The sequence below is a fragment of the Brassica rapa genome, chromosome A02 (assembly GCF_000309985.2).
Source record: "Brassica rapa cultivar Chiifu-401-42 chromosome A02, CAAS_Brap_v3.01, whole genome shotgun sequence".
Classification (NCBI taxonomy): Eukaryota; Viridiplantae; Streptophyta; class Magnoliopsida; order Brassicales; family Brassicaceae; genus Brassica; species Brassica rapa.
Genome location: NC_024796.2, coordinates 14,910,202 through 14,933,075, shown reverse-complemented (window position 1 = coordinate 14,933,075; position 22,874 = coordinate 14,910,202). Strand labels below are relative to the sequence as shown.

At 37.5% G+C, this 22,874-nt stretch overlaps 3 protein-coding genes across 6 annotated transcripts; 2 read left to right on the top strand and 1 right to left on the bottom strand.

Annotated features, from left to right (window-relative positions):
- Positions 1-19: 19 nt before the first annotated feature.
- On the top strand, positions 20-7,253 carry LOC103853155 (histone acetyltransferase HAC1). The gene is given in 16 exon segments (XM_033284111.1): positions 20-195; positions 296-410; positions 503-767; positions 847-1,275; positions 1,389-1,531; positions 1,636-3,237; positions 3,332-3,628; positions 3,705-4,091; positions 4,175-4,375; positions 4,466-4,608; positions 4,701-5,013; positions 5,090-5,229; positions 5,582-5,660; positions 5,748-6,140; positions 6,230-6,447; positions 6,558-7,253. Coding segments are annotated over 16 exon segments (5,016 nt in total). The 3' UTR covers positions 6,673-7,253.
- Positions 7,254-7,509: 256 nt separating this feature from the next.
- Positions 7,510-17,015, top strand: LOC103853152 (U-box domain-containing protein 52). 3 transcript variants are annotated; one of them, XM_018656745.2, is made up of 11 exons: positions 7,510-8,483; positions 12,193-12,912; positions 12,996-13,090; positions 13,164-13,285; positions 13,358-13,569; positions 13,648-13,696; positions 14,126-14,420; positions 14,749-14,850; positions 14,951-15,358; positions 15,849-16,607; positions 16,697-17,015. In XM_018656745.2, the coding sequence occupies exons 2-11, from the start codon at positions 12,726-12,728 to the stop codon at positions 16,748-16,750; spliced, it is 2,283 nt and encodes a 760-aa protein (XP_018512261.1). In that variant the 5' UTR covers positions 7,510-8,483; positions 12,193-12,725; the 3' UTR covers positions 16,751-17,015. The 3 variants fall into 3 exon arrangements, with proteins under 3 accessions (XP_018512261.1, XP_033140008.1, XP_033140007.1); XM_033284117.1 differs by having other exon boundaries at positions 7,510-8,426; positions 12,699-12,912; positions 13,358-13,696; XM_033284116.1 differs by having other exon boundaries at positions 13,358-13,696.
- Positions 17,016-17,401: 386 nt separating this feature from the next.
- LOC103853151 (pyrophosphate-energized membrane proton pump 2) lies at positions 17,402-22,505 on the bottom strand. 2 transcript variants are annotated; one of them, XM_009130072.3, is made up of 15 exons: positions 22,244-22,505; positions 21,630-21,942; positions 21,282-21,485; positions 21,028-21,179; positions 20,800-20,947; positions 20,585-20,720; positions 20,261-20,433; positions 20,003-20,123; positions 19,337-19,524; positions 18,814-19,251; positions 18,574-18,738; positions 18,339-18,494; positions 18,158-18,269; positions 17,853-18,072; positions 17,402-17,754 (listed from the first exon to the last, which is right to left on the bottom strand). In XM_009130072.3, exons 2-15 carry the CDS (start codon positions 21,726-21,728, stop codon positions 17,655-17,657), a joined length of 2,412 nt encoding a protein of 803 aa, XP_009128320.1. In that variant the 5' UTR covers positions 21,729-21,942; positions 22,244-22,505; the 3' UTR covers positions 17,402-17,654. The 2 variants fall into 2 exon arrangements, with proteins under 2 accessions (XP_009128320.1, XP_009128321.1); XM_009130073.3 differs by having other exon boundaries at positions 22,208-22,453.
- Between the last annotated feature and the right edge of the window lie 369 nt (positions 22,506-22,874).

The window sequence follows — 22,874 nt, the reverse complement described above, 5'->3', positions numbered from 1 at the left end:
GACTTAAAAAGTTAACCCAATGAATGTTCAGGCGCACTTGTCAGGACAGGTTTCGAACCAAGGGAACATGTCTCAGCAGAATGGTAACTCCCAAATGCAGAATTTAGTCAACGGTGGTGGTGGTGCTCCTGGTTTAGGACCTTCACGTAATGACAATGACCTCTTGAGACTTCGGCAAGGCATGCGAATCAAGATGTAAGCTTGCACATGTGTTTAATTCACTTTAAAGTTTCTTTTTGGATTGCAGTCTTTGTCTTATTGATTTCTTCCTATTTGGCTATGTTTTTTTTTCCAGTTTCAGCATCTTACAGCAAAAACAACCATCTCCAGCTGATGATGCATCAAAGGCAAAGTACATGGATGTTGCTAGACGCTTAGAGGAAGGGCTGTTTAAAATTGCTAACTCAAAGGTAATTTTTAAAAAGATTCATGTATTTTTAACAGATTTTTTTCCTAAGATTTGAGCACTTTTTTTTTTCCTAATGTGTACCACTTTCTACAGGAAGATTACTTAAATCAGTCGACCCTTGAATCTCGGCTGGCAAGTCTAATCAAAGGTAGGCATATGAATAACTACAATCAGCAGCGACATGCTAATCCTTCTTCGGTTGGAACAATGATACCCACTCCAGGGTTACAACATAGTGGTGGGAATCCAAATATGATGATGACGTCCTCTGTTGATGCTGCAATGGATGGAAGTAATAACATCACAACTACTGCTATGAACACTGCAAACATGCTAAATCCTGGTGGCATGCTCGGAGGTTCTTTCATGACAACTTATATAAAATATCCGGAATGTTTTCATAGTTACTCTGAACACCTTTACTTGTTGTGTTGCAGGTAACATGTCTAATGGATACCAGCATTCATCGAGTAACTTTGGTCTTGGTTCTGGAGGGAACATTGCATCAATGAGCTCGCAAAGAAATACTGGCCAGATGATGCCTACCCCTGGATTTGTCAACAACAGTATTAATAGCAATACCCAGTCTTACTTGAATGTTGAAGCTTCCAATTCCAACAATAGTGTTGGATTTTCTGCTGCTCCCATGATGGTTCCTCAGCCTTATCAGCAGCAGCAACAACAACCGAGGCAGGATATGGGTGGCCAAAATAGTCGTATCTTGCATAATCTTGGGAGTCAAATGAGTGTTGGCCTTAGACCTGGGATGCAGCAAAAAATGTCTAATGTGTCTAACAGCTCCATAAACGGTGGTGTTGGGATGAATGCAAAAAGTGTTGATACCCTTCAGCGTTCAGGAATGCAGGGTAAATATTTATTCCCTCTCCCTTTTTCTGCTTGTCTAGTTTCATATGCACTGTAACTCCTTTTGGGTGTGTGTCCATCCGAAAGCTTAATTTTATGTTATTTACTCTTTCAGGTGAAGGATATGGCACAAATAACGTTGACCCTTTTCATTCTGGAAATTTGTATGGTGCTGCAACATCTGTTGGGACGTTGACAGATACTCAGAATACCAATACGGCAAGTTTTCAGTCTATGTCTGGAAATAGCTCTTCTCTGGTAAGGACTGATCAAAGTTCACATTCATTTGCAAAAAGTGCACTAAAGTCACTTTGTCAATCTGAGAATATTGGATTGTAATTCATTTCTGTACACTTTTGCAGTCACATCAACAGCAGCAATTTCAGCAACAGCCTAATCGGTTTCAGCAACAACCTAATCAAATTCAACAACATCAGCAGCAGTTTCTACAGCAACGGCAATTGAAGCAGCAGCAGAGCCAGCAGCAGCAGAGATTTATGAGTCAAGATGCTTTTGGGCAAAACCATGTGGCCTCTGACATGGTTACACACGTTAAACATGAACCTGGAATTGAGAACCCTAGCAATTCTATCCACTCCCAAACTCATGAGCAGTTCCAGCTTTCTCAGTTTCAAAATCAATACCAGAACAACGCAGATGACCGTCATGCAGGTTCTCAGATTCTCCCTGCCACAAGTCAGAGTGATATTTGCACACCAGTTCCCCAAAATAGCCAACAGATACAGCAGATGTTGCACCCGCAGGGTATGGCTTCCGACTCTATTAACAGTTTTAACAACCTTTCTGTTGGAGTGAAATCAGAATCCGGTCTGCAAGGTCACTGGCAATCTCAGTCACAAGAACATACTCAAATGTCTAATAGTATGTCGAACGAACGGCACATTCAAGATGATTTCCGTCAAAGAATGTCAGGAACGGATGAAGCTCAGCCCAATAATACGTCTGGAGGGTCTATTATAGGTCAAAGTCACATCTCCACTACATCAGAATCTCCCACTCCTCAGAATCCTGTTGGTACCACTTGTAGATATGGAAACGAAAACCAAGATCCGAGATTTAGAAACCAACAGAAATGGCTCCTGTTCCTACGCCATGCTCGCAACTGCAAAGCCCCTGAAGGGAAGTGTCCCGAGCGGAATTGCGTTACGGTTCAGAAGCTCTGGAAGCACATGGACAGTTGCGCTGCACCTCAGTGTTCATATCCTCGTTGCCGCCCCACGAAGACACTGATTAATCACCATCGAAGTTGTAAGGAATCCAACTGCCCTGTGTGTATTCCTGTGAAGGCCTTCTTACAGCAACAGGCAAATGCTCGGTCCCTAGCTCGTTTAAAAACCGAAAGCGGTGCTGCGAAGTCAGTAAATGGAGGTGGAATATCCAATGATGCAGTACAGACCTCTGCTGGAGCACTCTCTTGTGCTTCGCCTAGTGCTGATATTTCAAATCATTTGCAACCTTCTTTGAAACGGTTGAAGGTGGAGCAGTCTTCTCAACCCGTCGAAGTTGAGACGGAAAGTTGTAAAAGCTCTGTTATCTCCGTAACAGAAGCACAATCATCATCTCAGCATGCTGAAAGGAAAGATCATAGGCACAGTGATGTACGTGCATCTTCAAAGTATTTTGAAGTGAAAGCTGAGGTTTGTGAAGGTTCTGTACAGGCACGACCCGGTTTTAAAGAGAGAAAAAGTGGAATTGCTGAAAATATTCCCAAGCAAAGACCAGTCATTGAACCTGTTAAACAAGATTTGCCCGATGCCTCACCTCGGCAAGAGAAGTGCAAAATGGAGAAAGTATCTGAGTCACTGAAGGAAGAAAGTCTGGTAGAGTCTAAACCTCCACCAAAATCTGGAAAAGCAGAGATAAAGGGTGTTTCATTAACTGAATTGTTCACCCCTGAGCAAGTGAGAGAACATATCCGTGGTCTCCGTCAGTGGGTTGGCCAGGTTTGGATTTAGCTATTCCGTTTAGCACTTTTGTCCATATCTATCTTAAAAAGATATTTGATTAATGATGAATCTGTTCTTTATGTGCTTGCAGAGTAAAGCCAAAGCAGAAAAGAATCAGGCTATGGAGCATTCAATGAGTGAGAACTCATGTCAACTATGTGCAGTGGAGAAGCTTACCTTTGAGCCGCCACCTATATATTGTACCCCTTGTGGTGCCCGCATCAAGAGAAATGCTATGTATTACACCGTAGGAGCTGGTGACACTCGTCACTACTTTTGTATTCCATGTTATAATGAATCCCGTGGGGACACTATACTCGCTGAGGGGACGCCCATACCTAAGGCAAGACTCGAGAAAAAGAAAAATGATGAAGAGACCGAAGAATGGGTAAACGACTATCCACTCTTTTTGTGTTTGTCTCCTGATTTTCAGTACATTCTGTAATCTGTTTCTACCTTTGCAGTGGGTCCAATGTGATAAATGTGAGGCCTGGCAGCATCAGATCTGTGCTTTGTTTAATGGGAGAAGGAATGACGGAGGGCAAGCTGAGTATATATTGCTATAACAAAGTAAGAGGAAGCCTTTACCTCAGAGTGCTGTTCTTGGAGCGAAAGACCTTCCGAGAACAATTCTCAGTGACCATATTGAGCAGCGGCTGTTTAAGAAGCTGAAGCAGGAAAGAACAGAGAGAGCCAGGGCTCAAGGAAAAAGTTTTGATGAGGTGCCTACTGCCGAGTCCCTTGTGATTAGAGTTGTTTCATCTGTTGACAAGAAGCTGGAAGTCAAACCTCGGTTTCTTGAAATTTTTCGGGAAGATAGTTACCCAACAGAGTTTGCATACAAGTCCAAGGTAAAGAATGATCAAGGCTCATCGTGAATTTATGCATTTCTTTCTTGAAGTATCCATTCTCACACATCATTTTATTTTGCCAGGTGGTTCTGTTGTTCCAAAAGATTGAAGGTGTAGAAGTTTGCTTATTTGGGATGTACGTCCAAGAGTTTGGTTCTGAATGCGCATTTCCTAATCAACGCCGAGTTTATCTCTCTTATTTGGATTCTGTAAAGTACTTTAGACCCGAGGTTAGATCTTATTACGGAGAGGCCCTGCGCACTTTCGTTTACCACGAAATCCTGGTAAGTCCTGGTCTTCTTAAACATTAGTCATTAGCTAATATCCGTGTTCTTTTTTGAAGGATTAAGGGTATGATTTGATCATGTGTTTAGATCGGTTACCTAGAATACTGCAAGTTGCGTGGTTTCACGAGCTGCTACATATGGGCTTGTCCGCCTCTCAAGGGCGAGGACTATATCTTATATTGCCATCCAGAAATACAGAAGACGCCAAAATCTGATAAACTACGAGAGTGGTTAGTTCGGTTACCTTTTTTGGAATAAACATAAAGTTTTTCTATGAAAAAAGTCATTTACATAATCCAAACGCTCATGTTGTTCATTGCAGGTACTTAGCAATGTTGAAAAAAGCTTCAAAGGAAGGCATTGTTGCAGAAACTATAAATCTATATGACCATTTCTTTATGCAAACCGGTGAATGTAGAGCTAAGGTTACTGCAGCTAGGCTCCCGTATTTCGATGGTGACTACTGGCCAGGTGCAGCAGAGGATCTTATATACCAAATGAGTCAAGAAGAAGATGGCAGAAAGGGGAATAAGAAAGGAATGCTAAAGAAAACAATTACAAAAAGGGCTCTAAAAGCTTCTGGGCAGACTGATTTATCTGGGAATGCATCCAAGGATCTGCTGCTAATGCATAAAGTAATCTTTACTTTCTATGCGTTTTACTATCTTTTTGTTATTGTTTTGGTAATATTATATTCACCTTTGTTCCCAGCTTGGTGAGACCATTCACCCTATGAAGGAGGACTTTATCATGGTCCACCTGCAACCTTCTTGCACACATTGCTGTATGTTGATGGTATCTGGAAATCGTTGGCTCTGCAGTCAGTGCAAATACTTTCAGATTTGTGATAAGTAAGAACTATTCCCTTTCTCTTCTGCTCTTTACTTTTATTGTTGAATTGCACACAATGTTAAGAAATCGCTAGGCCTTAACTAGGCGCTTTGTAGAGGATATCAACTAGGCCTAGAAAATTATTTTGATGAATAATGAATTATCAGATTAGATATAGAAAACAAAAGAAATTAGAGTACTAACATTATTGCTTAATTTATTAGATTTAGACTTATTTAACCGATTTAAACCGAGTTGAGTCATATAAATTGGATTTTAAAGAAGAAATCGTTTCGGGTAGGATTAAGTTACTGCCTAGAACAAGTTTTAGAACCATGATTGCACATAAGAATCTTACTGATTCCCTTTCAGGTGTTATGAAGCTGAACAGCGGCGTGAAGACAGGGAAAGGCATCCTGCTAATTTCAGGGATAAGCATGCGTTGTACCCTGTGAGTTGCATTTGCTTATTGAGGATAGCGTCCTTAACCTTTTGTCTGTGATCAGTTTCATGAATCTTAGTGGGATTGTATTTGCAGGTTGAGATTACAGATATTCCTGCAGATACAAGGGACAAAGATGAGATACTAGAAAGCGAGTTTTTCGACACAAGGCAAGCGTTTCTGAGTCTTTGTCAAGGGAACCATTATCAGTACGACACGTTGAGGCGGGCAAAACATTCATCAATGATGGTCCTTTATCATCTGCATAACCCAACTGCTCCTGCGTTTGTCACGACCTGCAATGCGTGTCACCTCGACATTGAAACTGGTCAAGGCTGGCGCTGTGAAGTATGTCCAGACTACGATGTGTGCAACTCTTGTTACAGTAGAGATGGTGGAGTTAATCATCCTCACAAGTTGACTAATCATCCATCCCTAGCTGATCAAAATGCTCAGAACAAAGAAGCAAGGCAGTTGCGAGTCTTGCAGGTATTAATACTGTTTCTTTTGAGAGCTGGTGTTGCTTCTCTCTTGGTTACATTCTTTGTTTTATGTTCTCTTCTTTTTTGAATTTGCAGCTGAGGAAAATGCTGGAACTTCTGGTACATGCATCACAATGTCGTTCTGCAAATTGTCAGTATCCAAATTGCCGGAAAGTGAAGGGACTATTCCGACATGGTATACAGTGCAAAGTGCGTGCTTCGGGAGGCTGTGTTCTATGCAAGAAAATGTGGTATCTTCTGCAACTCCACGCTCGGGCCTGCAAGGAATCTCAGTGCCATGTACCTCGTTGCAGGTAAACGACTTTATGATGATCCATGAAATACATCAAACCACTTTGGTTCATTTGAATTTTGTGTTGATGATGGTTGTGATATTCTCTCTCTCTCTCTCTCTTTCATTCAGTGACCTGAAGGAGCATCTGAGAAGATTACAGCAGCAATCAGATTCAAGGCGAAGAGCAGCTGTGATGGAAATGATGAGACAGAGAGCTGCGGAAGTCGCTGGAGGATCAGGGTAATCAAAACTTGTACATTTGGAAAGATCAAATCAAAGTTCCTTTCTCTCAAAGGTAACAAGATATGTTGCCCCTTTCACTGAGAGCTCCAACAACTTGATCGTTATCTTATTGAAGAAGAAGATTAAGACAAGGCAGTTAGAGACTAATGATGCATTTAGCTTAGGTTTGTATTTAACATGTGCCCAGAGTGAGACTTGATTTTCAGAAGAAGCAGAAGAAGAAGAAGAAGAGCAAAGTCGAGTCTTCTTCAAAGATGAGAGCGTCTCGAGTCTCAAGGTCAGTAGATTTGATGTGGTTTGGTTGGGTGATCTTATGATTATATACTATACACACGCACACACACGTCCCTCACTTGTTTCTATTTATAGTAATTTATATTGTATTCTTGTAAAATTGCCATTTCTGATTTGGGAATGGCAATAGTGTAACATATACAGTTACGTTAACTTGTTTCTTGCAAGAAAAGTAAGATAGAGATAGAGTGTTTGTCTTTTGATTCTCTTCCACTTTTTTGTCTTTTCTGTTTTGAGGAAACTGTAATCACATTTGTAAGTTGCAATCATAGTTATTTGGTTCTTGAATTAGTCTTATGGTTAATTACTACTGTTTTAAATTGTGTGTGATTGTGTCATGTAAGCATAAGATTCTGGCATACGTGGAAGTCTGAAAAGTTTCTAAATTCCAAGCCACCAGATATTGACAAGTGTCTAAACAAGATAGAGTGTTCAACAAGAACCACTAGGTTAACCTTGTCGCGAAAACAAGACGCAGAGAATCTGATGAGATCAAAAGAACCAGTTAAGTAATGATAACACACACTCTGTATCCTTCTCTCTACCGTTTGAATCTATTGAACAACCGAAGTAGTAGATATCAGTGTCATAGCTGCTGGGTGACTAAATCGGCTGCAGCGACAGTTTGTATATCCACAGCGGCGTTTGGGGCCATAGCAGCCACGATTATGGCTTCAGTGTCCGTAGCTTCTGCAGAGATTCTTCCTCCTCCTCCGCAAGATGGTGAGACGCTATCGAATGTACCGGAAATGTTTCTGGTGAAGACAGCAAGAAACAGAGGATACAACGACCCAAATCCAAAAACGCAGAGAAGTGAATAAAGTTTGTTGTTCAGCATGAATCTTTAACCTAGAGGAGTCAGGAGTTCATGAGTACTCTTGTTGTTGCTTTGTGTGTGTGTAGCTTAGTGGAATGTTCGGACATTTGCAACTTGATAGGAGATGGTGACTATGGACCTTGAAATGTTACTTCCACACCACAAACAAAAGAATGTTTGGAAGAAGAAACAGTGGAGAAAGGAACTAATGTATATTCAGGTTTTTTGTACTCTGATAAATAACATATCATTTTAAAACGTTTATAAACTCGATTTAAATGATACATGTATAAGCTTAACCAAATATATTGTTGTCAATGTAGCATGAAGGGTCATCACAGGTATTGGTGTCTTGGTGGTGATCATATAGCTCTAGATTGCCAATAAAAGGGAAAATGTCAAAACTGTAAAAAAACTCTTTTTTTTTTTAATTTTTTTTTATTTTTTTTACTGTAAAAAAAAAAAAAAAACTTGGTCGTCTAGCTTGAGATTGCCAAGAACAAGGAACATGTTAGAGCTGTGGAAAAGTCAGCCATATAGCTCAAGTTTGCCGAGAACAGGGAACATGTTACAGCTGTGGAAAAGTCGGCCATATAGCTGGAGATTGCCAGAAAATGGTTTGACCAATATATCATTATTGAAAGGTAATTTTCTTTTTGAAAATACAGTGACAAAATAACTAATATGCCATAGTATCATCAGTGTCGTGCCTAGACCATATGGGGCCTAAGACAATTCTAAAAAGAAATATTACACTAAGAGACAGTTTCAAGTTTTAATATTATACTATAAGGCAGTTTGTGCTACTAAGGCAGTTTTTTCTAACCAAACTCATTTTCTAGTCATAAACTAACTAAATAAAAGAATGTGGGTCCCATGTATTTTCTTCTTCGTTTCTTTTCCTTCAGTTCTTCGATCTTTTTTTGTAAAATCAATGTTGTTTTTTCAGAACATTCTTTTAATAAAATATGTTTATAATCAATATCTTTATTATTCAATCTATCTTTTGAGATATGTCAAGCTATGTTTATTATACACCGCAAATCACAGCCACAACGAACTCCACCGCCACAGTCTCCTTTTTTCCACGGGACTTATCTTTTGCGGTGTCTCAAGTCCGGTGGATGACGTATGTTACGTCTTTGCCGTGATCTTAGCCTCTCTCTGTTACCTCCGGTGGACTATAAAGCGAAGCCGCTGTTGCATCGAGATATTGATCGCCATTGTTGAACTTTGAGATGAAGTTTCTTTAATTTTCACTTTTGGTCCTTGTAAAATAGTGTATATGTGGACAATGAATATATGTGTACACATTGATGATTCTGATATACAACTTTTTGTAGATTTTCTATCTAAAAAATTAAGCTTCTACGACTTTTAGAATTCACACCAATGTTAACATAATGTAGATAGTGTTAACACAATAAATACATTGTTTGCACGATGTACATTTAGATTCTTTTCGTCTTCTCATGTACACATGTACACTGAACAAGATGCCAAGATCATATTCATGTGGTTACTCAATATACTCGTGTACATGAACAAGATGTACATAACAACAAAAATGCAACATGGAATTTGTTTACTTTATTCGAATAAATCATATATGTACACATGAACAGTGTTACAAAAAAAAAAGTACACATGAACAATTTTTGTATGTACACATCGATGTACATATATGAAAAACATACTAGTATACACCGGTGTACATGTGAGTCGTTGTACAAGAAGACAACGATATGTGTGTACATTTGAATGCTATTTAAATGTACAAATGTTATAACTTACAAATGTATGTTATATATCTTTATGGATTGCATGAGGAAAACCATTTAGGTATGCTCCTCCAGGAAATCATAATCAACGTGGAACCTAAACAAGGGATGTCTCGTTTCATGTACATATGAATCGTTGTACATGTGGATATTGTATTTGTATGTACAACATATCATGTACATATAAATCATTTTTAATGAAAGGTATTTTAGTAATTTTAACTTCATCTTCCCCAAAATCAATTAGGGTTTTCTGCAATTTTCCTCTATGGCCGCCAGCCATTATCGTCATCTTAATCATCCGTTTTTTTTCTTCTTGCCTATTATACCTTTAAACATGTATAATATCATATAAGACACGATTTCAAGCTCTAACTGATTTTGTTTCTACGATAAAAACGTAAATCTTGCTTCTTCTTTTTATTACTGTCACAGAGCGAGGCGGATTAGTTGGGGAGCACGGCGTGAAGGAGGAAGCTCTTCGACAGCTTCCGGCCAAGCCGTTTCTATCACCGATGTTTTTATTATATGGTTACACAATTGCTTACGTGGTTACAAAAAATAATGAAGAGATGAAATATTGAGTGGGTCCACTTAATTATAACTAAATTATACTTTAGTTAGAAAAGAAGAGAACAAGTTAGAAGAAAGTTAGAAAAAAGTGTCTAAGGAGCAACAACTGCTCTAAAGTGTAATAGAAAACTTAAAACTGCCCTAGAGTGAAAATAACTCTTCTAAAAATTGGGGGTTTAATAAAACTTACTACATTTTGACCCGCGCTTAAGAAGCGCGGATTTGAAATTTTAAAAAATTTTAAATCTAGTATAATTTTTTTGTTTCACATTATAACTATTGATTTTTAATGTTTTTATTATTTTTTATTTTTTATAGTGTGAGATTTGTTTGAAATAGATTTAAAGATGATATGTATGTTTCTAGTAGTAAAGATATTCATTATTAAAAATATATATTTTAATTATTGAACTGTATTAACCAATGTTTTGAAAATCTGATCGGACCGTACGATCGAACCAGTCGGATCATGACTCGCTCTTCTAACTGGTTTCGAGTTGTGCTAAAAACTGAATTTGAGTTAAATCGGATCTAGTTCAATATTAAAACCCAGTTTTCGCAAATTCAAGTTAAAAAATAAAAAAATTTGCAAATTATAATAAGATTTCATCAAAATTTAATATTGTTTTCTACTACATATATAAATAAATTAGTTTTAGTTTTTGAATTTTGAATTTTATTTTTCATATCATTTTTAAAATATAACATTGATATAAACTTATATCAAAATTAATTTATAGTTATACTTTTTTTTTTGATTAACCTGGGGGTATCCTAGGCCCATGGAGAGACCCAGACTAATCCCCAAGGATAGACCCTCTCTCCGGGTATTCAAATAGGCCCTAAAGCATGGACCCATATCCGTGTTAGGTGACCAAGATAATTGTGACTTAGTTTCGCTCAGCAGGTGGATCGAACCTGAAACATGTTGGTGTCTCAGCCCCGTCTCTTTACATATATATAGTTACTTAATTTAAAATTAAATTAAAATTAAGCGGTTAAACCGATTAAACTGGTCCGGCCATTGACCAAGGTGCAATGTTGAATCAGTGTCCCGTTCGGTTTTCAAAACATTGTCATTAACACACAAACTATCAATTTTAAAAATGAATTTTCCTCGCATATATTTATATCATAGTTACAACTATCAATTTACATTATTATAAAACCAATTATTTTAGTATTGATATAGTTTTCAATTTCAGATATTAAATTTGTGATAACATTTCATAAAAAGAGTCAAGAAATACATGAATAACATATCACTTAAAAAGTGCAATGAATATTGTTAAATTTTTAATACAAAGGTACGCATCATATGTTCGATAATCTATATGTAGGGTCCAAAAATATGTACATTAATATTAATCCGTTTGTTATGACTATCTCCTTAAGTTATTTTCTGTATTAAGAAAATAATAATAAAATATTTACGTAAAATATCGTTGTTAGTTACAATATCTCTTTTTGTACATTAAGGAAATTATGAGTTGATGTATGAAATATTACTTTGGCTTAAAAATAGGCTGAATTATATGGTGTTAGTCTAACTAATAGGTCCAAACAACCTTGCATAAGTAGATTTTTTAAGAATGCTTCCCTTTTAATAGTATAGATTGTGAAGTTAGTAAACATAAATATGAAAATAGTTAATGAAAAATATTTATTCAGATTGTTTACATGTATTCAAAGAATGATGATCCAAAAAAATCACACCCATGCTAATAAAAATAAATTAAAACTGTAATTTCAAAGTTATAAAAGTATCCAACATTGTAATACCAAATGAATAAAAAAAAATATGATAAAAGTATGTAGAAAATAAAACATACACAACAAACAATAAATAAGTGAATATTCAAAAGCTAAAACTATATATATAATTTAGACCGGAAAAGAATGATACAATTAAATTTGTAGAAAAATATTAATAAAAGTAGACATATATAAAGATTTTTAGACCAATTGATTGAAAAAATGAGATCCCAAAATTAACAATACGAAGAGAGGCCTGAGGCAGCTGCCTCTTTTCTTAACACATAGGCACTACTCTGAGTATACAATTTTCTTTTAGGAGTATAGAGATTATAAGATTTAGTTGATAAAAGAAAAGAGATTATAAGATTTCTTTTATGCGATAACATGAAAAAGATTAAATACACGTTAATCCAGTTTCATGTTGTAGTAAAAGTACATTATTAAAATATTTAGGATCCAGAAAGTATTTTTGTTTCTACCTACCGTCCAATGCAAGGCAAGTTTCTAGAGGTGATTAAAGAGAGATGTGATCGTTTAAATTTACACCATCTGTTACACTTTTCAATATTAGAAAAAGGTCAAACCAAACAAATGAGTTTGTACTATAATCTATCTGAAATTAGATTATCAGCCAAAAAAAACCCCTTAAATAACAACCGTTAGAAAAGAGGAAATCCTCTAACCCATTACAAAATCAAAACTTTTTAACATTTTTTTTTCATTTTCTGAAATCCAAGTGAAGTTTTTTCTCTCAAAGGATATTTGTTCTTTTCCATCCTTTTGTTTGTTATTATTTCTCAAAAGGATAAGTAAATATATAGAAGAGAAATAATGTGGCTACCAAAAGCAAATAACGGAGGAAAGAAAGAAACAGGAAAAGGTTCAGTAGCAGTTGCAATAGACAAAGACAAAGGAAGCCAACATGCTCTTAAATGGACCATCGAAAATCTTGCTTCTCGTGGCCAAACCATCTCTCTCATTCATGTCCTCTCCAAATCACATTCTTCTTCTTCTTCAGGTTCTAAACACTTCTCACATTCATCATTTATTAGGGTTCTTCTTGACGGAAAGAACCCTAAGTTTTGTTTTTTTATGCTGTAGATATTGCAGAAGCAACACCACAGCAGAAGAAGGAATCAGAGAAGTTAGCTCAAGATCTCTTCGTGTCCTTCCACTGTTACTGTTCCCGTAAAGAGGTGTTGACAATCAAACCCTATGCTTTTAGGGTTTGGATCTTTTAACAATTTTTTTATATATTTCTTGGAGCAGATAAACTGTCAAGACATATTACTTGAAGACATAGATAAAGTGAGAGCCATTACCGAATTTGTTTCATCTTCCGCAATAGAAAACCTAGTCGTTGGAGCTGCATCACGTAATGGCTTCATGAGGTATATATTATAGTCTTTCTTCTTTCATGTTTTGTAACAAAGTCTTGAATATATATAATATTCTCCGAGCAGGCGATTCAAAACGGATTTGCCAACAACTCTATCAAAGCAAGCTCCAGATTTCTGCAATGTTTATGTCATTTCAAAAGGCAAGATTGCTTCAGTAAGAAATGCATCTCGTCCTGCTCCTTATAAAAGTTCAAAGCAGCTCTCTGAGTTTGACAATCAACACCCTACCACTCCTGAGAAAGCACCAAAACACCATGATCATAGCCAGTCTGCAGGTTTGATTACTTCCTTAAAAAAAAAATGTATTCTCAGAATCTGTTCTTATTATGTGTTTCATTGGTTTTTGCAAACAGGTAGTACGCCATCCAGGCCTCGTCGATCAGTTGAATATGATTCTATAAGGTAAGGACATCTGAAGCAATTAAAATGATGTCTTTGGTCAATGTTCTAAAGAAATCGGTTTAGCGTATAGGCCTAAACAACAAATCGGTCATAATCGAAAACAATGTTAAAAAATCTAATTAAAACAGTTTAAATCATTTTAAATCGGTTAATGTAGTTTAAGTTGGTGTAATTTGATTTAAATTTATGTAAATCAGTTGTGTAAGTCCACAAGTTTTTTTTATTTTGTTTTTGTATATCTATTTGTTATAATTCATCAAAATAATTTTATAAATAAACTTAATAAATTAAAATATATAATATATAATAAATAAACAAATAATTCGTTGAGGTCTAGTCCCAATAATCCACCTAGTCACTAGGCCTATACAAATCATTCTAGTAAACATTGGGTCTAAAATATTTTGAACATCTTATATTTTTTTGTAGATCACCGTTAGTGAGACGACAAGGCAAACAATATGGAGACTTATATGATTCAGATAGCGACCTTTCATTCATCAGTCCATCTTCACATAGAGACTCTCATGACATTTCCTTCATCAGCTCAGGGAGACCAAGCGTTGACCGCTCTTCCTTCACTCACGATTTTCCTGAATCTGGAAGGAGTTCAAGAATGTCAACAAGCTCAGAGTTTAAGTTCAGTGATCCTAGTTTCCCTAATGAATCATCTACATTCTCTGAAGAGAGTGGTGGAACATCTTCATATTCATCTCAAGGCGTGGTTAGTACTAGTAGTTTTACTCAAGATCCTTCACTTTTTTTTTGTTCTCTTAAAATGTTGTGAAGAACGTGAATTATTCACGAAGAAAACAAAGAATACTTAGAGAGGCAAATACCCGTTTTAGGATATATACATTTATCATGTGAATGAATTTATACAACCTCAAAACCTAATTTTCATTTTCCATTTAGGAAAAAATCATAATCTACTAAAGATTTGTCCGGCCCAAAGATGTGGCATTTTATTGAGATTTACTTCCAGAATCAACATAAGGATTTCATTTAGAATGTTTGCTTAGATGTGTGTTTGTTTGTTTGTTTTGTTGCAGGATGATATTGAAGCTGAAATGAAGAGGCTGCGTCTAGAGCTCAAACAAACCATGGATATGTATAGTACAGCCTGCAAAGAAGCTTTAAGTGCTAGACAACAGGTAATAAAATACACTAGGCATTGAACTCTACAACTCCTGTTTATTGTAGTGGAAGGAGACTAATACATGTAAACTGAATGTTGTTTTTCTGATATTTTAGGCATCGGCGCTGCAAAAGCTCAGAACTGAAGAGGAAAGAAGGTTAGAAGAAGCAAAGAGTTCAGAGGAAGCAGCAATGTCAATAGTGGAAAAGGAGAGAGCTAAAGCCAAAGCAGCCTTGGAAGCTGCAGAAGCTGCAAAGAGATTAGCAGAAGTGGAAGCTAAGAGAAGAGTAACTGTAGAAATGACGGCTTTGAAAGAATCAGATTCATTCTCTCATGGATTTGTTCGGTATAGGAAATACACTGTTGAAGAAATAGAAGAAGCCACTTCAAATTTTGACGAGTCTAAAAAAGTTGGAGAAGGAGGCTATGGTCCTGTCTTTAGAGGCTATCTTGATCACACAAGTGTTGCTGTTAAAGTTCTACGTCCTGATGCAGCTCAAGGAAGATCACAGTTTCAAAAAGAGGTAATAAAAAAACATTCTTACAAAAGTGTTTTCATCTTTACACAAACATATCAACTGCATGCGGGTTCGGATAGTTCGAAATTTAGGTAGCTCGGTTCGAGCAAAATCTTCTGAACTGAACAGGAAAAAGTTCGGTTATGTATTCTGGTAGTTCGGTTTTTACATTTTTTACCAAAATAAACCAAAGTTTTTTGTTTCGATTATATTTCGTTAAAAATTGGTTAAATTCAGGTATTTTCGGTTAAGTCGGGTTATTCAGTTTTAATCCAATTCAAAATTTGGTTAACAATTTTTTTTTGAAAAACCGAACTAACTGATTACCGAAACAAACTAACTGATTACTAAACCAAACCAAACCGAAAAATCAAAGTTTTTTTACAAACCTGCTGAAATGAATCAAACTCGTAACCGAACTAACCGAAAATTTTGGTTCGGTTTGGTTCGGTTCAAAACCGCATGCCTAAACATATGTTTAAATGTCTTTTTGCAGGTTGAAGTGCTGAGCTGCATAAGGCATCCTAACATGGTGCTTCTTCTTGGAGCTTGTCCAGAATTTGGGATCCTTGTTTATGAATACATGGCAAAAGGAAGCTTAGAAGATAGACTTTTCATGCAAGGCAACACACCGCCAATTTCTTGGCAGCTACGTTTCAGAATCGCTGCTGAGATAGCTACAGGACTACTCTTCCTCCACCAGACCAAACCTGAACCAATTGTCCACAGAGACCTTAAACCAGCAAACGTGCTCCTAGACTACAACTACGTTAGCAAGATCAGTGATGTAGGGCTAGCCAGATTAGTCCCTGCGGTAGCAGAGAACGTTACACAGTACCGAGTCACTTCAGCTGCAGGAACGTTCTGTTACATTGATCCTGAGTATCAACAGACAGGAATGTTAGGCGTGAAATCAGATGTTTATTCACTAGGGATCATGCTGCTGCAGATCTTGACAGGGAAACAGCCAATGGGTTTGACTTATTACGTTGAACAAGCGATAGAAGAAGGGAGACTTAAGGATATGCTTGATCCAGCAGTACCAGATTGGCCTATGGAAGAAGCCATGTCGTTAGCTAAGCTTTCACTTCAATGTGCAGAGTTAAGAAGGAAAGATAGACCTGATCTTGGGAAAGAGATATTGCCTGAGCTTAATAGGTTAAGAGATATTGGTGAAGAGAGTCTAGGGAATGTGATTAATGCAGGAAGCCACGGGAACTCTGCTAACACTAGCCAAGTCTCCATCTCATCATCTGTGAGTTTTGTTCTTTATCTAAAACTGCTCGTAAATGTTTGAACTTTATGTTGTTTTGTAACCTTTTTATATTTGTTTCTTCCTTGCAGAGTGATCCTTTTGTAACGAGTTCAGAATCTCTACCTGAAGAATCTCAATCCTAGTATTGGGATCATCTTGTTTTTTTTTAACGCTAAATATTTGCAGGAATTAAAACAAAGACACAGCAAGTTTCTTTGATGTTCATCAGAAGCTTGAAGAAGAAGTTAGGGTAGAGCCTAGTGAATCTGTTATTCTGTTATAATATTGATATTGTAATGGCTTTTAATAAGACCCATCACGGGTATATAACCCCATTTATCTGTAAGATGGGCCACACTAATGTATTAAAAGAATGACATTATTTAAATGGAAATCGTTATATTTATCGGTAAACAAAAGCAGCTACGAAACTACTCCCTCACCGAGGATGTTTTACAGAATTTTAATGACTTTTACTTTATTAAAAATTGTGTACCAATTATATTTTAATAATCTATTTTATAATTGACTGATTATTACTTTATAGTTTTAATGATACTTTTTAGACAAAAAATAATTTTCTTAATATGTATGTTTCTACTTAAACATCTTATATTTAAGAACAGAGAGTATATCTTAATCTTGGAAACTGTTTCTTGCCTGAAATAGAGGGAACTGTAACTCTCAGAAAAAAACTGTATGAGAGTTATTGATTGGTTGATTCATTCACTCATTGCTACGGAGAGCAGACAAATGTCTGTCCGAGTGGGAGGCAACTAAAGAAGAGCAAGAAGTGCTAGAAAGATGAAATCTAGTAGTGAGAGTTAACAAAATCTCCAAAAGTCACATTGGGCCTGATTAAATGTCTCTAGACTTGCTTAAAAGTGTCACTAAACTCAAAAATAGAAACATCTCGTTTATTCAGATGAAATGAACATACCAAAACCATTAATCCATGGGACACACTCATAATCATAACCAACCTCTCCCTACCTCGCTATGTTTGTGCAGGAGACGGTCTCTAGGTGGGTAAGTAATGGTCCTCACTCACAGGAAAACCGGAGCCATGACAAGAGTTATAGTCGCAAGCATCTTGATGAGCACATGAATGGACGGACCAGCCGTGTCCTTGAACGGATCTCCCACACTGCAATTTTCAAATGAATACTAATGAGAAAAATCGCTTTTATGAATACAGCTTTGATCGAGATTTTTTTTTTTGAAGTAAAAAAACGAAATGCTTACGTATCACCAGTCACCGCTGCTTTGTGAGCTTCACTTCCTTTGCCACCGAGTGCACCAGTCTCTATGTATTTCTTTGCATTGTCCCAAGCACCACCCGCTGTGTTTAGGAATAGTGCCATTAAGATACCACAAACCGTTGCAAACATGAGCATAGACGCTACAACTTTAGCTCCAAGCAGAGGTTGTCCCGTGTAGTATCCCAATATCCGGAACACCAAACCTGAGAGAGAAAGAGCCCAAGAGGTTTTGTTTTGTTCACAATCTTCTTGATCCAGTACAATAATACAAAAGCATTATTAACTTACCAACTACAATGGGCGATGCTATAGCTAAAGCTCCGGGTTTTATCATTTCCCTCAAAGCTGCAGATGCTACGATGGCAACACAGCGGCTATAATCTGGCTTCTCCTTGTACTCCTGTTACAGCAAGTTAGTCAACAACGACAAGCCCATAAACATAGAAGAAGAAAGGAAAACTATGCTCACCATTATGCCAGGCCTCTCTATAAATTGTCTTCTTACTTCGTTAACAACCTCTTGTGCAGTTCGTCCAACTGCCGCGCATGCCCAAGCACTAAAGAGGAAAATAAGCATGGAACCCAATAGTCCACCTACGAAGACTTCTGGGATAGCAATATCAACCTGTTTTTTGATCCGAGGATGAGTATGAGAAGCTGTCTGAACATGAAAGATACAACAAAGGTTTTGTAATAACATTTACCTCTTTGAAAGACACACTAGCAAAAGCTGAAACCTCGTCCATATACGCACTAAAAAGAAGGAACGACGCAAGTGCAGCAGACCCAATGGCAAAACCTTTTGTTGTTGCTTTTGTTGTGTTCCCAACAGCATCAAGAAGATCAGTGATCTCACGGACACTCTCTGGCTACATTAATTACGTCTATATTAGTATATATATTTAAAACATAGAAGCCTTTAAAACCAATCATGTGACATTTACCTGCTGGCTCATCTCGACGATTCCACCAGCGTTATCAGCTATGGGGCCAAACATGTCCATAGTAAGAACATAAGCTGCAGTGCTTAGCATTCCCATAGTAGCAACAGCTGTTCCGAATAGCCCTCCAGTGGGGATTCCGTTTTCATCAACTAGTCCCGAGGTATTGCCCAGCCAATAAGCAGATATTATAGCAACACTTATAACCAAGACGGGAAGAGCTGTCGATTCCAGACCCAAGCTGACCCCAGCAATTATATTGGTTCCGTGGCCAGTCGAGCTAGCAAGAGCCAGCGTCCTAACAGGCTCATGCTTATAGTCTGTGTAATATTTGGATATCCAGACAAATGCATAGGCTGTGATGATGCCAACCAACCCACATAGAGCGAAACTGAACCATGCAGATGGAGCTTGTTCGGTGTAAAGCAACCAGCGAGTGGACTACAAAACATATATAATGATGTCAGAAGAAGATTAAAGAAAATCAACAGAAGAAAGAAGACAGTAAATGGTCGGACAATATTACCGCGCCAAAAGTCAAAACCGCTAATATAATCGTCAGAGAATATCCTTTCTGAAGTACAGCCATTGGATCCTCTACCGGAGATTTGACGCTAGCATTACGTGTTCCCTTGATTGATAATATACCAATTGATGATATTACCAAGTCAAAAGAATGAACAACTAGAGGAAATAGGATAAAGCCTGATGGATCTGCGTAATACATAGAAATTCTAGTAAGCACAGAGTTGATCATTTAAATTGCAAATCACCACCACGACTAGAAATGGCCAAGTAATGATATTCTATAAGTTGACGTAGTCAAGCGTAACTAACACTACAGATTTCATGAAAAGTAGTCTTCCTTCAATTTTCACATCATGCCTACACAGATTCATATTCTAAACTACAAACTCTATACACATTCTATATGGCTTTTCAAATCCTACGCAGTAATAATGCACCCTCCAGTCATTGCGGATATAGTGACCAAAACAACCATAAAGCGTAGATGTTTTTGAAAACAAGATGTGCAATCTTATGAGCTAAAGTTCTCTACACAATTTCTTAGGGTTGCATTACAAATTATAATCCTAGATGTCTTTTTGATCAGCATAAGTCAGGAACTCAAACCATAGATCAGATATATTTCATGTGAGAAGTAACTTTTTACAGAAAAATCCCTACATACCTTCAATTTTGCACTTCTTAGCCATTGTTCCACCTAGTATCATAGCGCTGATAATTTCTGCAGCTATACTTTCAAATAAATCAGCACCTCTGGCAGCACAGTCCCCCACATTGTCTCCAACCTACAAGAAGACGAGAAAAAATACTTTTAAAAGCATAAATGGCGAAAAGATAACCTTTTAAGACTTTGAATTTGGCGGGTACACTATAGAGTGTACACTGGGCATGCACAGAGCCAAAAAGGACAAAGATGGAATACCAAATCAGCAATAACAGCAGGATTCCGAGGATCATCCTCAGGAATACCCTGCTCAACTTTTCCGACGAGATCTGCCCCAACATCAGCTCCCTTAGTGTATATTCCACCACCCAACTGAGCGAATAAGGCGACAAACGAAGCACCAAAACCATATCCCACGAGAAGAAGAGGCACTGTAAGAGATCATGAAAAAATACGGCTATTAGCAACATGATTAAGCAAATACTGCTACAATGAACTCCGTAAAATGATGTATACTAAGGGCATGCAGACAAGATGAAGATGTAATTGATTTTCATAGAAAGCAGAAGAGAGGACACTTACGGTCATTAACACTCATTGAGCCTGGAGAATCATCCACTCCCAACCAAACATAAAACGTAGAGTAAAGGATGGCGATACCAATCACAGCCATACCAACAACAACCAGGGCTGAAAATCCACCAGCACGAACGGCTATCTGCATTATATCTCCTTGTTAGTATTTAGTGATATGTGCACGTCCTACGAAAAATAACTAAACTAAAAAGAAAAAGAACCTGCAATGCCTCTCTCGCAGATCGTCTAGCAGCACTGGAGACCCGCACATTAGCACGAACTGACACCCACATTCCAACATATCCAGCAATACCTGAGCATAGCGCCCCCAACAGAAATGCGGCAACAGTAATATAAGCAGACATCGCCCTACAGCAAACAGCAATATAAGCTAAGTATCATTCATAACAAAAACAGAATCTTGTGTGTGTAATCATATGCATATTCACCTTCCTAAACCAGCAGCCTCTTGCTGGGGAGTCAAGCTACGGAACAGATATATGCAAAGAATCACAAAAGCTAGCAAAATAGCCATCTTGGATATAGTGCTATACTGCGTTCTGAAAAACCCTTCAGCTCCATCACGTATAGCATCTGATATCTAAGAAGTAAGAGAATCACCTCACAAATTATATCAAAAACGGAAACAAAAAGAAAAAGCCAACATCATGATTAACACCACATAAATAGAGTGAGAGCTTACCTGAACCATCTCTGGGGGTCCTTCATCTTTCGCTAAAACCCATTTGGTTAAATATAGTGACAGAAGGAAGCTGAAGATGCATACAGTGAAGACGAACAAGATGATAGGAGAAGTACTAGCTCCCATGAAAAAGATGGCTCCAAAGCAGATTAGCAGAATTACAGAAAGAACACGAACATTCAATCTCCTAAGAATCCGGAATATCTGCCCCAAAAAAAAAAAAACTTTTTACAATTTCAAAGGAGGGAAACAAAAATGCTAACAGAAATAAGTAATAACATGACAAAAGTGTTAATTTTTATAATCAAATCTTAATGAACTGACTCAACCAAGAAGAAAAGCACTAACCAGTGGACTGTAGGTTTTACTACGCATGTTGGGAAAAGCCCTAGGCCTGTCACTGAAAGACAACAAACTGGCCTGCTCAACATCTTCATCCATCATCATCTATTGAGCTGAGTTTTCCCTCCGGACTTATGGATACAGGCAATGACGCTGAGTTTGTGATATATACTACAAGATTCTCTTCCGAATGTTAACACTACTTCATAAGTTAGCACGAAGCAACCATCCAAGTCTAGCTATATCTTTGATTCCAGCTTCTTCAAACTTTCTCAGTTGGTAATGAGCAAGAGTTGAAGTTTCCACCTAATCAAAGATCCTGACGAAAATAGAAAAGCATTATTAACCCATGAGTTTTCTCTTCACCTACCGAATTACATTTTCAAATTAAATTCAAAATAACGTTCCTCCTATGTACGCAAAACGCAACCAGATAACGCAATTAAAAAAAGACCGCATGAGATCCTAAAAGATCCAAAACGAAAGGGACTATGCATCCGACTTCATCTGCCTAACACTATTATACTTCAATCGCGTCAGATCTAACTTCCGTTACTAAGAGAACCTTTTTACATGATCTACACCTGGAAATTGATTGCGTAAGCGAGAAGAGAAATTACACGGCGGCTTTCCCGGGAATGATCAGGAGGAAACCGCCATTGGCGTAAGCTTGTCCTTGCCGAAGAAGCGCTCTCTCCTCCTCTCTCTCTTGTCTCCGAATACTTTCTAGAGAACTTTCGGAATATTTTTATTTTTGGTACTATTTTCGTAAAAAAAAAGGTAATTGTTTTTCACTCCTTAGTGAGTTAGTGACACATCCTATCCAATGACACACTGCCACTTATCACTCTTCTCGTTTAAGTAATTATCCATATAGCTCCATACTATTAAAAACTTATCTAAAACACCCTCAATTGCTTAAAAATGTCTGCTTTGTCGAGAAAAAAAATAAATATTTGCTAGTAGGCCGTCTAGGCTAGCCCAAACATATGGGCCTAGCTCATCTTACATTTTCATATGTGGCCCATATAGAGAGAGAACAACTAAGAACCAATACTAACTTGATCATACCAGTGGCTCGATCACGACGGAGCTCTCCTGGCGAACTAATCTCTGCCCGTGTTTGAACTTTGAAGTTATAAGAATTGCTCAGCCAGCCGTTACCATTTCTGAGGATTTCTTAACAGAATTACCTCCTTGGTGTTAAGATTTGAAGAGGATGTTGATGACAAGCGAGTTCTCGCCTTGGTC

Bases quoted from the DNA above. Each gene is read 5' to 3' on its own strand.
- LOC103853152 (XM_033284117.1), top strand. From the start codon at position 12,726: ATGTGGCTACCAAAAGCAAATAACGGAGGAAAGAAAGAAACAGGAAAA. The intron at 12,913-12,995 runs GTTCTAAACACT...TTTATGCTGTAG, and splicing joins ACATTCTTCTTCTTCTTCAG to ATATTGCAGAAGCAACACCA. The intron at 13,697-14,125 runs GTAAGGACATCT...ATTTTTTTGTAG, and splicing joins GTTGAATATGATTCTATAAG to ATCACCGTTAGTGAGACGAC.
- LOC103853151 (XM_009130072.3), bottom strand. From the start codon at position 21,728: ATGATGATGGATGAAGATGTTGAGCAGGCCAGTTTGTTGTCTTTCAGT. The intron at 18,739-18,813 runs GTAAATGTCACA...TAATTAATGTAG, and splicing joins TCGTCGAGATGAGCCAGCAG to CCAGAGAGTGTCCGTGAGAT. The intron at 18,495-18,573 runs GTAAATGTTATT...ATCAAAAAACAG, and splicing joins CTAGTGTGTCTTTCAAAGAG to GTTGATATTGCTATCCCAGA.